The 15153-nt window shown below is 44.6% G+C and overlaps 1 protein-coding gene across 2 annotated transcripts in view; it reads left to right on the top strand.

Moving 5' to 3' along the window:
- LOC137524144 (zinc finger protein 3-like) overlaps positions 1-13754 on the top strand; it is a 30296-nt gene extending 16542 nt beyond the window's left edge. For both annotated transcript variants that reach the window (XM_068243710.1, XM_068243708.1), the window contains exons 7-9: positions 7099-7196; positions 7306-7432; positions 12117-13754. In XM_068243710.1, the coding sequence (XP_068099811.1) occupies positions 7099-7196; positions 7306-7432; positions 12117-13048 (1157 nt within the window). In that variant the 3' untranslated portion in view covers positions 13049-13754. The remainder of the gene's footprint in view (positions 1-7098; positions 7197-7305; positions 7433-12116) is intronic.
- The last annotated feature ends 1399 nt before the right edge of the window (positions 13755-15153 follow it).

The following is a 15153-nucleotide window of genomic DNA, read 5'->3' as shown; positions in this document are numbered from 1 at the left end:
ACCGACGTGCCCTCAGACCTAGGAAGCTCACCCACAAAATCCATGGACAAGTGGGTCCATGGTTCATTCGGGGTGGGCAAAGGCTGCAACGTACCTACAGGTGCCAGCCGGGAGGGCTTACTTTTTTCACATACCGGACACTCCCTAACAAACTCTTTGCAATCTGCCGTTAGAGAAGGCCACCAAGCACACCTGGCCACCAGATCTTGCGTTCTGGATGCCCCAGGATGTCCCGCATTCTTGTTTGAATGGACCATTTCTAGGATCTGGAGACGGAATGGTAATGGAATAAACATAACCCCATCTGGTTTCCCTTCCGGGATGTCCTGCTGAAAAGGACTTAAAGTCTCCTTCCAGTCTTCCCAAGTCTCAGTTGTGGCTAACACCAATTTCCGTGGGACAATGGTCTCTGGGACAGATGGCTGTGCTGTCTCTGGCTCAAAGCACCTGGAGAGCGCATCTGCCTTAGTATTCTTACTGCCCGGAGTGTACGTAATCATAAATGTGAACCTCGGAAAAAACAGGGACCATCGAGCCTGACGAGGGCTTAACCTCTTAGCCCCCTCGATGTATTCCAGATTTTTGTGATCGGTATAAACCGTGATCGTATGTTCTGCTCCTTCTAACCAATGACGCCATTCTTCAAAGGCCAGTTTAATGGCTAGGAGCTCCCTGTTGCCTATATCGTAGTTTCTCTCTGATGGAGAGAACCTCCGAGAAAAATAGGCACACGAGTGCAATCTACCCTGTAAGCCTGAACGTTGAGACAGCACAGCCCCCACCCCGACCTCTGAGGTGTCTACCTCAACAACAAAAGGAAAGGAAGTGTCCACGTGTCTTAGTATGGGTGCTGAGCAGAACAGATCCTTCAAAGTAGAGAATGCCTGTAGGGCCTCAGGAGACCAGTGAGTAGTATCCGCCACTTTCTTTGTGAGACTGGTGAGAGGTGCGATAACTGTGGAGTACCCCTTTATGTACCTTCTATAATAATTTGCAAAGCCTAAGAAAAACGTTGCAAAGACTTCACCCCCACCGGCTGAGGCCACTCCAGAACAGCGGAGACCTTGGCAGGGTCCATAGACAGGCCCGAGGTGGAGATTATGTACCCCAGAAAGGCGACAGATGTAACCTCAAAGATACACTTCTCAACTTTAGCGTAAAGTAAATTCTGCCTCAGTTTGTCCAGTACAAATCTGACATGGGTTCTGTGTTCAGAGAGGTTGTTAGAAAAAATAAGTATATCGTCTAGATAGACTAAAACGAACCTCCCTAACACCTCCCTAAAGACCTCATTAATGAGTTCTTGGAAAACGGCCGGGGCATTACATTACCCGAAGGGCATCACCAGGTACTCGTAGTGCCCGTCGGGTGTATTAAAGGCCGTTTTACATTCATCGCCCTTTCTTATACGCACCAGATTGTATGCCCCCCGTAAATCTAATTTCGAAAAAATCTTAGCATCGGTGACCTGCGTGAATAAATCGTCTATTAATGGCAACGGATAGCGATTCTTCACTGTGATCTTATTCAGGCCCCGGTAATCAATACATGGCCGCAGGCCCCCGTCTTTTTTCTTTACGAAAAAGAAGCCTGCCCCGGCCGGCGACCGGGATGGGCGAATGAAGCCTTTGGCCAAATTTTCACAGATATACTCCTGCATGGCCAATTTTTCAGGTCCAGATAAATTGTACAGATGGCCCCGAGGAGGCATACAACCAGAACGGAGATCGATGGGGCAATCGAAAGGGCGATGTGGGGGCAACTTATCAGCAGCCTTGGGACAGAACACATCAGAATATTCAGAGTAATGTTCAGGTACACCTTCCACCTGAACCCTGGTTTGACCCAACATCCGCTTCCCTAAACACTGCTGAAAACAATGAGGTGACCAGGTTGTTAACTGACCAGTGGCCCAGTCTATTTGTGGTGAATGGACTTGTAACCACGGCATGCCTAGGATGATAGTGGAGGTTGACATATGTAATACAAAGAACTGTAGTTGTTCCGCATGCAGTACCCCTATAGTGACCTTCACCTCTGGAGTCTGTGACAGGGAACGATTCCGTTGCAGGGGAGAATCGTCTTGGATGGGAGGTTTCACTGGGGTGAGAGGAATACCCAATTTCTGAGCAAATTCAAAGTTCATAAAATTAGCCGCTGAGCCAGAATCAACAAAAGCCTCAGTGGCTACAGACTTGTTCTCCCATGTAATCGTCCAAGGGAGAAGCAACCTTTTCTCTTTAAGGGGTGAGAATTGTGTGCCTAGGGTGTCACCCCCCACTACTCCTAGGCAAGCCCGTTTCCCGGCTTGTTGGTGCAATTCCGCACTCTATGACCCTTCTCCGCACAATACAGGCACAACTGCTCTGATATTCTGCGTCTCCGCTCTACCTGAGACAGTTTTGACCGACCTATCTGCATCGGTTCGGGCGGAGGTAAAACAGGTGGAGGTGGTGTCTCAGGGGGTGCTGCGTAGGACACTAGTTTAACCTGGTCTTTGCCCCGGGTTTGTCGCTGATAGCGTAATCTGCGATCGATTCTGATGGCCGATGAAATGGCTCCATCAAGTGTCGTGGGCTCGGGCTGACTCAACATGAGATTAGAGACCTCGTCCGACAACCCAGATAAGAAGCAGTCTAACAGGGCGTAGGTGTCCCACCTGGCTGTCACTGAACACCTCCTAAATTCAGAGGTGTAATCCTCGACTGGACCCTTGCCTTGACGCAATAGCTTGAGCTTCCGCTCCGAGGTCGAGGCAATATCTGGGTCGTCGTAATTTACCGCCATTGCTTTAAAGAATTCGTCAACAGACGTCAGGGCTAAGTCACCCTCAGGTAAACTGTACGCCCAGGTCTGGGAATCGCCTGACAGTAATGTTTTGATAAATGTGACCCTTTGGGCCACAGTGCCTGTGGATTGGGGTCTCAACTCGAAGTATGACAACACTCTACTCCTAAAATTGCGGAAGTCAGATCTGTGGCCAGAAAATCTCTCAGGTACTGGCATACGTATATCAGAACTAGGAGGGGATCGTACCTCATCAACAGCCGTCCGGAGGGTTTGTAAAGACCCAGATAATGAATCAATCAGTGTCTGGTGACCACCTAGCACTCGATTGATGTCGTCCATTGAGGAGACAATTGCCCCCAGACGGTCAGAGAGTACGTCCATATTGGTTTGGTCTGGTGTTCTGTAACGATCGGTGTAACACAGAGAGGATCTGATTACCGGTGATCTGCAGTATCACTGGGAATACAGATATATACCAGATTATTGATGATCTGCAGTATCACCGATAATCAGATATATAAGCTAACCTCTGGACACCTGAGTAGAGTAAGAGTGTTTGGTGCAACAGTAATACTTAGAGGACTAAGCCTCAGAGCAGTAAGGAGTACTGCACAAATTCCTTCCGAAGACCTGGACTCTCCCGGGGGGAGGAGTCAGGCTGAGAGCAGGAAGGACAAAACGAGAGTGACACTCGGGAGGGAGTGTCACTATCAGGACTGGGAACCGCCTCTGACAGTAAGGTCGGTTCTCGAGGTCGGACAAGCCAGGTCGTTACCACACAGACAGATGCAGTACAGATTCAGAAGGCAGATGCGGAGTCTAATAAACAAGCAGGGTTCGGCAACAGGGTATCAGAAATATCGAGGTACAGAATCAGGAGGCAGATGCAGAGTCTAATTGCGAGCCGGGGTTCGGCAACAGAGTATCAGAGAAGCAAGGTACAGGATCAGAGTTCAGAAGAGTAGTCAGGCAAGCAAAAGGTCATAACCGATAATCACAATCAAACTAGTACTTTATACTATCAACAGAATCTAGCTAAGTGTAGGATTACAGCTCCAGCTGGTCCCGGCACACTTTAGGATCTGACTCAGGTCTGAGTGCTACCACGTAGTGATCGCAACGCCAGACAACCAGCAACTGAACAGCCAGCAGTATACACACTTTCCAGCCCCTCCCTAAGTGTTGGACCAATGAGAAGGAACAGAGTTGTCAGCTGACCAGCTTGGTCAGCTGACCCTTTTCTGGCTGCCATATAAGTTCTGCCTCTCTGCGCGCACGCGCGTCATTCTGAACCTTGGAGGACTATCAGTCCCAGCCACACCAGTGTTGTATTGTGATGTGCTTGCTGACCTGTGTTGGTCGCACCGCCATCAGCACCGGCGGCAGCCTCCCCGCGCTGGGTCAGCCTGTTCGGAACAGGCCCATGCGCTCTAACCGCCGCGTCAGATGCGGCGGCTTTTCCGCGTTCCACCATGCCATGCGCGGAAAGAGCCGCCTCATGCTGATCCAGCGCGGCGGCTCTTCCGCGTTTCTTCACAGCATTAAAAGGGAAATAAAAACTCGAGATGCTAGCATAATATTACCCCTGTTTAACTCTCTAGTAAGCACACACTAGCCGAAAAATGAGGTGTACCAGGGAAATAGATTCAGACACTAAAGTCCAGAAGGACATAGCCCTATCGGTACATATGTAAAAACACAATAATTTTTACTTATAACATGTATTATTAAAAATGGAGACTTCCATAGATCTGGAGAGTTCTCCTGTGTACGTCTCAGATGAGAACAATGTCTATAGTGTGGGGGTCTTTGCTTATCCCCCTCTGTTCCAACACTGAACAGAGGTGTAGCTATCCCACATTAGCAACATACACAACGGTGGTTCTGAGGGTGGTAAGGTGAAATGCCACCAGAAATATCTATTATAGGATCAAGAACTGATGCATTACCTAGGGTAATTAACCCCCCCAGAGCCCCAATGATAGATGGGTGGATTACAAACAAAATAAATAGTGCAAGGTGCTGTACAAACTTTTACATGGTCGTGTTTCACCTAAACGGCTTCCTCAGAAAGTGTGCTATACATATCTACAGTAGTCATATAACATCCTAAATCACATATTTACAAATGTACAATAGAACCCCCCATCATAATAGCCTCCGTCAGAGCTGAAGTGCCCCATCAGGCACAGCCATATATATAGAGGATATGGGAGGGATAGAGGTGGATATCCAGGAGGGGCGGAGGTGAGTCCTTATCCGCCCACCTGTTATACATAGACATGTTGCAGGGTTAATATAAGGGTCCATAGATCTTACCTATACATCCAGCCCTTTAAACAGGACAATGCATACACCAGCGCACGAATACGCCCAGAGCGACACGTACTGCATAATGTCCGCCCATATGAGGGAGTGAGTGCAGCTGAGGGGAGGGTTACTCTGCATCCTGCCTTGCCGATTGGGCAGCCTCAGTTATTCAAACAGGCTTCCCCTATACCGGTAGGCTGATTGGCCTAACGCCGCATGGGCGGTGCACTCACTCCCTCATATGGGCGGACATTATGCAGTACGTGTCGCTCTGGGCGTATTCGTGCGCTGGTGTATGCATTGTTGCTAAAGACACCAAAGCTCACAAACTTGGTCATTGAGTGTTTGTGCGTTAGGGTTACAAGAAGTGGGCGGAACCAACACAAGTCAAATACATACCCGGGTAACGCCGGGGCATCAGTGGGTGGAGACAAATACAAATTTCACTGGGAAAATGTAAACTGCAGCCATTCTTACACTGTTAATGGGAGGGTTCTTAAACTTTGCACAGTTGGTCACTCAGTGAATGGGATTAATATTCAGAAAAGTGGGTGGAGCCTACAAAAGTGTATAAAGCTTCACCTATTGCTTTTCAAGGGAATATTTAATTGCTACCATTCTTGCACTGTTAATGGCACAGGCCTCAAACCTGGTAAAGTTGGTCATTGGGTGACTGGGGTCCAAATTCAGAAAAGGGGGTGGAGCCACAAACAACCCCTTTAGATTTTTTCATTTCAATGCAAATTATTGATGCCAAAGACTACAAAGCTCACAAACTTGGTCATTGAGTAATTGTGTGTTAGGGTTAGAAAAAGTGGGTGGAGCCGACACCAGCCAAGCACATACCTGGGCAACGCCGGGCAATCAGGTAGTAAATAAATTAAATAAAAATAGGTCATTTTATTTAAAAAATAAAGAAATAAACATTGATAAAAAAACAAACAAACATTTGGGGAGCGATCAGATCCCACCAATAGGGAGCTCTGTTGGTGAGGAGAAAAGGATGGGGGAATCAGTTGTGTGCTGAGTTGTGCAGCCCTGCAGCTAGGTCTTAAAAGCTGCAGTGGCCCAATTTATTAAAAATCGCCTGGTCTTTAGAGGGGTTTAACACCGCGGTCCTCAACTGGTTAAACAGAAGATATTTTCGATAATTGAGCTTTAAGTGTGTAACTGTGGTTACCCATAATGCACCACTACTGAATATGCAGATTATCTCTTTACGCCCCTGAAACCAGGCTTACATCCAGAACTGCTGGTGCATAGTGAGCCTGTAGCTTATACATATTACAGAGCCACACCAACCCCACATGCAGACAGCCTGTTTCAGAGATAATTTGCATATTCAGCAGTGGTGCATTGTGGGTAACCACAGTTAAACACTTAAAGCTGAATTATCGCAAATACCTTCTGTTTTAAGAAGGCAAAACACACTAAGCATTGCTTTTTTAAGATCCCCAAGTAGAAGGAATGCTCTGGATAGTGCAGAGGCTTCCTAATTGCTCTACAAGCCCACCATTGCTGCGCAGGGTCCCTCTGAACATATTACACAAGAGTTTGTCACATGTGTTCCTGTGGCTGCACTCCCCTCTGTGTACGAGCGTGTCTGTACTGCTCATGCACGAGTACAGCCACGCCTGCACGCTAACACAAAGCCTCTCGTGGACTGTGCAGGCGTGGCTGTACTCTCACACGTGGCATGGCCACGCTCGTACACGGAGGGCTGTGCAGCCACGCCCACATATCTGACAGGGGTGAGTAGGATGAATACCTCTCCCTGGATATGACTGTGACGTCCCTGCTATTCCCCATCTAATGAGCTTATTATAGAGCATGGGTTAGTTGTCTGTGAGCTGCAATACACTGCAGAGCTCCCCCAGCCACACACAAAGCTGCTTCTGTACAGCAGTCACTGGGACTACATGGCAGAGATCACTTTTATGCTGTGATAGAGGAATCTTATATTTCTGCCTTTTCCACCCCTGTGTGTGTTCCCTACAGGAGGATCCAGTAACAGAACCTCACCGGAGAGATATACAGGTCCTCTTTATTCCCAGGATTGTAAACAGGAAGATCACCCCACCCCCCACCCTCATCAGGTAGATGGAACTGAGGCTGTAAACACAACACTGACTCCATATGGAATGACCTCACTTCATCAGTGCTTGCATTGTAACAGTGTTATTTCCTGTTATTTTCTGTGTTTAGGGTGAAGAAGTGATGGATGTGAAGCTGGAGGATGGAGATGATGAAGAGACACATGTGAAGGAGGTGCAGCAGTCTGCAGAGGAGAGTGACATGATGGGGACCAGTGACTTAGGGATCCCATTTACAGGTGAACAAGCAGCCTTGTCCATTGCCACATATAACAATGTGTTACACCCAGGGCCATTTCCCACCTATTTGGTGCCCCAACAAGACAATGTGTATTCTGTGTATCGGTCTTTCCCTGTTCACATCTAAAGGATTACAGGGGAAACCTCATACTTTCTGATGTCCCGCCCGGGAGTATATCGGTACCAATGGAGGGAGTAGCAGGACAGGGTGGCTCCTCCTATTGGCTGGCTCCACTGCCTGTACATTTTACTGAATGGCAGTTTGGTAGTTACCAACAGCTCCAGGCTGCTCTTAATATACTGAACATCTCACTTGTTGTTAACCAAATGCTCTAATCTTAGTGAAGTGACATTTATTGAAGTGTTTTTTTAACAAGTCAGTAATTTACCTCTCTAGTCGGTCATTTTACTTTCCCATATGGCAACAGACTTAGTGAATTGACATTTGATTGAATGTTGGGTAAAATCAGCTGTTTTCTGCATTGCTGAATGGGGTAATGCTTGGTGAATTGCAGCCATTGTGGGATGGTTTGTGCTATTCAGCCTGGATTGGCCGCATTGAGTGGGCTGGTCACTGATGGTAGATTGCAATGTGCAAGGATACAGAGGCGCCAGTAGGATAAAACAAGATAAAAGGTTTAAAACGGTTTAGGTGGCGGTGGTCAACTGGATTTGGTCATTTCAAATAGTCCAGATAATGGCCCCAATTCACTAAGCTCATCTCTTGTCTTTAATAACGTTTCTGAGCTGTTTCTAGTGTTATCACCATGGTGATAAGGCATGTAGTATTCACTGAACAATTTACCTCAGGCAAACCTAACGTTGCCTCTTCAGTCTTTAAGTTAAGGAGAGATCTCTAAAGTTAACATTTCAATCCTTAAAATAACTACATAATTCTAAAGTTAAAGACAGGCAGTTAATTCACAGAGAGGAATACAAGAGTTAAAAAGAAACCGTGACCAAGAATTGAACTTCATCCCAATCAGTAGCTGATAACCCCTTTTACATGAGAAATGTATTTCCGTTCACAAACGGATCATCAGGGGGCTCTGTATGGCTGAAATTGTGGTGAAACACCTCCCACAGGAAACTGTGAGGACTATGGTCCTGGCAGTTTCCTGTCTGTGAACCTCATTGCATTGTGGGAAATAGCTGTTTACAGCTGTTTCCAACTGCCAAAAAGCAAGCAGCTACTTCCAGTGACATCACCTGTCAGCAGTGAAAATGTCACCATGTGATAAATGTCAGAATGTAGATCAGGGAGCGGAAAGATTTTACAATGGGCAAACACTGACTAAATGAGTGGCTGGATGGTGTAATGGTTAAGGGCTCTGCCTCTGACACAGGAGACCAGGGTTCGAATCTCGGCTCTGCCTGTTCAGTAAGCCAGCACCTATTCAGAAGGAGACCTTAGGCAAGTCTCCCTAACACTGCTACTGCCTATAGAGCACGTCCTAGTGGCTGCAGCTCTGGCGCTTTGGGTCCGCCAGGAGAAAAGCGCGATATAAATGTTATTTGTCTTGTCTTTTTTCTAAATCATTTATACATAATTATTGTAAAGATGAAGCACTTTTTTTTATTACATTAGTTTCACTGGAGTTCCTCTTTAAGTCTGTGAGAAGTTATCTCCTGGCCTGAGATGTCATTAAGTGGAGTGTTATTAAAGACTGCAATGTAAAGTGAAGCATTCTGAGCTGTCTGCTTTATTATTTCTTGGTGTATGCATGAATAGACTCTGTATAGAGAGAAATATACACAGCAGGCACACAGAGAGGGAGGGAGGGAGAGAGAGACAACACACAGGCACACACAGGCGCACACACACCCTCTCTCTCTCCTACCCTGGCTGTCTACACAGACTAGCTGTAATCATCCCGGCAGAGGAGGCAGCAGGAGGGGTGGAGCAACATTCTGCCTGCAACTGCTCCTCCCCTCCCTATTTACTACATATGAAAATAACTGCAGAGGTGATAACTTAAGGACAGAAGTGATAAGACAACACTCTCACTGTGAAAACTTATCTCCACACCTTAATAAGACAAGCTTCTTTATTGAATTAACACTGAAGATATTGATCAAAGTGTGGTGATAAGTTTTCTCTTGCCTTATTATCACCAGCATGATCTTAGTGAATTGAGGCCAATTTATTAAATGTGCAGGTTCAAAAACATTTGGGGAATAGTGATCACAACATCAGAATCATTTATTTCCGTAAATACAAGCCGTACATAGTTGAACCCGGAATCGGTTTTGGCTCATACAGGTTCTGGAAGGATGGGTGGGATAATGTCCAAAAACCAAGAGCCGAGGCTGCCATACTACGGTGCACTTGGCAATCATCTGTCATCTCTAAGGAGACATGGGGGGAGGGGGACAGAGGGAGGTGAATAGTGATGACCCAGTTCTTCATGAAAGAAACCTGTGGTGATGGCTGATGCTGCTGAGGATCCTGATTGCTGACATCTGGCAGTACTGGGCAGGGTGTTCCAGCTCAAAAAGTGCTGTAGTGTATATTTCTGTGGTTGGCCTACGTGATAACTGTTGATCTGGGGATTGATAGGCCCCCGATTGATAGGCAGCAGAACAACTAAAACTATGAGTTTTAGAAAAGCAAAGTTCAATCTGCTCAGGCATGCTCCAAGTTCGGTGAACTGGGATAGTATACTACAAGGGAAGGACACTGAAGGGAAATGGCAAACTTTTAAAATTATTCTCAATCAATATTGTAGTAAATGTATCCCATATGGAAACAAAACTTCTAGGAATAAAAAAATCCTCTATGGATGAATAGAAAGGTTATAGAAGTGGAAAAAAAGTGCCTATACGTCCTTAAAATAGGAGGGGACCGAGGCTGCATTAAGCAATTACAGTATAAGGAGTGCAATAAAAGTTGTAAAACATAAATTAGGCTGGCAAAGATTGAAGCTAAAAATCAAATCGCTAGAGATATCAAATATAAGTTGGACTGTATTGGACTCCTAAAGGATAAGGGAGGGAACTCAGTGGTAGATGACCAAGGTAGGGCGGAGCTGTTGAATGCTTGCTGTTGAAGCATCACTGTTGCAAATGACAGAAGGGTCCCAATCCTCCAATTTTAATATGAAATACTTAATGCAGGAAGGAATGAAGACAAGACTAAATAAAATACAAATACTGTAGATAACGCACCTGGCCCAAATGGCATACATCCTCAGGTGCTAAGGGAATTAAGTTCCGTTATCGATAGGCCCCTTTTTCTTAGTATCAGCATGGGTTTACTGAGGACAGGTCCTGTTTAACTAACATGCTCGGCTTTTATGAGGTGGTGAACGCTAGTGTGGATATTGGGAATGTTGTAGATGTGATATACTTGGACTTTGCATAGGCCTTTGATACTGCTCCCCACAACTGTCTGGTGCAAAAGTTGATATTGCAAGGACTGGGGAAGAGTCTATGTGCATAGATAGGGAACTGGATAATGGACAGAAAGCAAAGAGTTGTGGTCAATATATCATATTCAAAATGGGTGACTGTTAGCAGTGAGGTCCCACAGGGGTCAGTAATGGGTCCAGTGCTATTCAATTTAGTAAGTAAGAAATAATGTTGCTATTTTTGCAGATGACACAAAATTGTGCAGAATATATTCAAAATGGGCGACTGTTAGCAGTGGGGTCCCACAGGGGTCAGTAATGGGTCCAGTGCTCTTCAATTTAGTAAGTAAGAAATAATGTTGCTATTTCTGCAGAAGATGCAAGATTGTGCAGAATTATTACGTCTCAGGAAGATGGTGACATATTGCAGAAGTATCTGGATAGGATGGCTATATGGGCACATAAATGGCAGATAAAATTCAATGTTAAAAAAATAATAAAGTCATGCCTTTTGGTCGTACCAATGATCTAGCATCATAAAAAATAAACGGGATACAGATGGAGACATCAAACTTGGAGAAGGACTTAGGAGTACTCATCGACAACAAGTTAAATAATCGTATCCAATGCCAAGCAGCTGCAGCTAAAGAAAATTAAATTGAAGAATGCTATAAAAGGGATTTAAAAACTCGAGATGCTAGCATAATATTGCCCCTGTTTAACTCTCTAGTAAGGCTGCATCTGGAATATGGAATTAAGTTCTGGGCACCACATTACAGGAAAGATATTGCAGTTTTAGAGCAGGTGCAGAGACGGGCAACAAAATTGATACGAGGGATGGAAAGTCTCACTTACCAAGAAAGGTTAAGGTGCGTACACACGCTCTATTGTAACATACGGCGGATCCGTCAGACCCTCCCGCTGTGCGGGCGTTCTGCCGACAGTAGGATGTGTGTACAGTCTGTTGGCAGACTGATAAGACTGTTTCTGACAGATCCGCTGAGCGCTGGGGCTAATGAGCGTGAGTATACAGACAGCCCTCCGGCTAGCCGGTCCCCGTGTGCCTTTTACTCTATCCTCCGGCTTACCTGAAGCCTGTGTCACCTGCATGTGCTGCCGTATAGGTAACGCTCTCATACTGCAGAAAATGGAGGCGACACAGGCTTCATAATGCCGGAGACCCCACACAGCGGGGATAGAGTAAGAGGAGCACGGGGGTCTTTCCTGCACCACCCTGTATATTCTCTTGTCATTATCTGTCACTGCTACGGCAACACACATGACTGCTGACAGGACAATGACTGTTCTCTGACTGTTATTATTTCTCCAACAGGTTATGGTGCAGAAGATAATGGTGCTGCACTACATTTACCAGCAGGAAACTCCATTGCTGACAATATACCCAACAGACGTCACCATGAGGACAAATCACCAGATCTCTCCAATCCTGAGGAACCTTCTGATAGATCCCATCCTGTTACCTCAAATACCCATCCAAAGTGTCACAGTGCCGATAGATCAGGAGATCCGTCTTATTCTGGGGAATGTTCCAGTAACTCTTTTATTGTTAGAGAGGGAGGTGGGAAGAATTATCGGTGCTCACAATGGGGGAAATATCGCAAAAACACATCACATCTTGCTGCACATGTGAGAGTACATACCAGGAAGCAGCAATTTCCATGTTCTGAGTGTGGGAAATGTTTTTCTCAGAAAAGTGATTATCGTAGACATCAGAGAACGCACACAGGAGAGCGGCCTTATTCATGTGCAGAGTGTGGGAAATGTTTCAGTCAGAAATCTTGTCTTCTGATACATCAGCGAAGTCACACAGGAGAGAGTCTTTATTCATGTTATGAGTGTGGGAAATGTTTTAGTCGGAAAAGTCATTTTCTTAGACATCAGAGAAGTCACACAGGAGTGCGTCCATATACATGTCCAGAGTGTGGGAAATGTTTCAGTGAGGAATCTTGTCTGTTTAGACATCAGAGAAGTCACACAGGAGAGACTCCTTATTTATGTCCAGAGTGTGGGAAATGTTTTAGTCAGAGAGGTAATCTTCTTAGACATCAGAGAAGTCACACAGGAGAGCGTCCCTATTCATGTTTAGAGTGTGGGAAATCTTTCATTCGGAAAACTGATCTTCTTCAACATCAGAGAAGTCACACAGGAGAACGTCCTTATGTGTGTTCAGAGTGTGGGAAATGTTTCAGTAAGAAAGCTAGTCTTATTAAACATCAGAGAAGTCATACAGGAGAGCTTCCTTAGTCACATTAGGAATGTGGAGGAAAGTTACAGTCAGGCAGCTTATGAAGCTACGGGGATACAAGCACAAGTCTCCTGGAAGCACATATTATTAGAGCAGCAGCAATGGCCTCACAATGCTGGAACTACACTACAGATGTCACCTGCTCTACATTCAGGACTTTCTCCAAGCTGGGGACTCATCCTAACCTCTCATTTCTTGCTGATCATCTCAGAGGACATATGCTGGAAGATTACTGGGAAAGACTAGAGTTATTAGTGACCTGGTAACATTGTCTCCAGTAATCTTCCAGGACAAGTGCCCCCCAGGGATTTAGGAGCAGACTTGTAATGTGAAGTAGAATCTTTCTCCAGTATGATAGGAGCTGCTAATGCCGTGGTAGATTATGTCTGCCTAGTCTGCTTCTTTCTATAGCACTGAGGGCAGGACTAATGGTATGGTGATTTTATAGGGGAGGTACTGATGTGTTCCCGGTGTCAGGTGTTTTGTAAAATGATAGCAACTGATAATTCAAAAGTTCCTAAAAGATGGGAGGAGCTTCAAATTATGACACACGCCCAACTTTTGAGTTTGTTTATCGTAGGTTTCGCACAGTACTGGTTTAAACATGAAACGTAGACCAATTTGGAAAAAAAATATGAATTTAATATTAAATAAATATAACAATATATCAAAATAATATAAAATTGCACTTTTGATTTACATAAATTTGCAAGGTTTTTCTTGCAATGAGCCAGATAACACGACTTCAATGGATCAAAGACTAAAGAAACGAAGCAGTTCTATATGATCTAACCCAGGCCTGGGCAAACTTGGCCCTCCAGCTGTTGAGGAACTACAAGTCCCACAATGCATTGCTGGAGTCTGACAGACACAGTCATGACTCATAAAGGCAAATGCATTGTGGAATTTGTAGTTCCTTAACAGCTGGAGGGCCAAGTTTGCCTATGCCTGATCTAACCCGAAAACACACAGTTCCATTTGACTGTGGTGCATAGCTATGAATTAGCAAATATGACAAATGGGCGTTGTCCCCATATAATGTATATGCAACCAATTAAATGACAGGAATTCTATCTCTGTCTGAAATTTAACGTTTTTTATCTTACAATACAGGACAAGATAAATTGGGACTAATTTGAGCTATCTTAGCTATAATAAAGACCATGAATTGGCACTAAATTAGCTAGGCGTGGCCCTATTGTAAAATATCAAAATACAGAGGCTTTTGGAAGGGAACTTGAGATCTGGCTTTATACTCCAAAAGTTCTGGGATCACAGACGGCTATCAATTAACTATTGATGATAAATAATAAAAAAATATAAATATATATATATATATATATATATATATATATATATATATATATATATATACACCCACTGTGAATGGGTATAAATATATCAAAACAGAATGAAATCTTCCGGTGCACTGGAGGAATTCATTCCCTTTGTTCGGTGGCTATTTATGACTATAAATAAGGAAACAATTGATAAATAAATTGTTCAGATAGCTGCACTGTGAATAATAATATAAATAGATAAAAATCCTTTCCTAATTACCAAATATGGAGGCTTTATGGGTGTGTCCTTTTAAATGTGAGAGCCGTGAGGGTAGATGGATCTATCAGGTGACTGGTGATGATGATCCTTTGATGACTTTATTTCCATCATTATGTATAATCCTGCCCAAAGGATCAAATCTTCCTGCCTACCAGTGATCAGTGGGTGTTTTTCCCTGATTAACTTGTAACGCAGATTAAATACTAGATTTCTCCACTAGGGACACTATAGGATCACTAATGGATCTCATCATTTTTACCGTTGTAATACCTCCATGACTGTGGTGACGCTATCGTTCCATCTCTGAATTTTGGGCCAGTGCACACCAAAAACCTCTAGCAGATCTGCTAACACTAGAGGTTTTTGAAGCGGTTTTCTGAGCGATTCCTAGGCATGCTTACAGAGGTTGTCTAAACATGCCTAGCGGTTTTTGGATTGTTTTTGTGTAGCAGATTTGATATATTGTTACAGTAAAGCTGTTACTCAGAGCCGTTTTCCACTTTCCTATACTTTAACATTTTGCAGAAACGCCTCAGAAATCTAA

The sequence above is a fragment of the Hyperolius riggenbachi genome, chromosome 7 (genome assembly GCF_040937935.1).
Source record: "Hyperolius riggenbachi isolate aHypRig1 chromosome 7, aHypRig1.pri, whole genome shotgun sequence".
Lineage (NCBI taxonomy): Eukaryota > Metazoa > Chordata > Amphibia > Anura > Hyperoliidae > Hyperolius > Hyperolius riggenbachi.
Note: the sequence above shows the minus strand (reverse complement) of the source record. Positions and strands in the feature narration are given on the sequence as shown.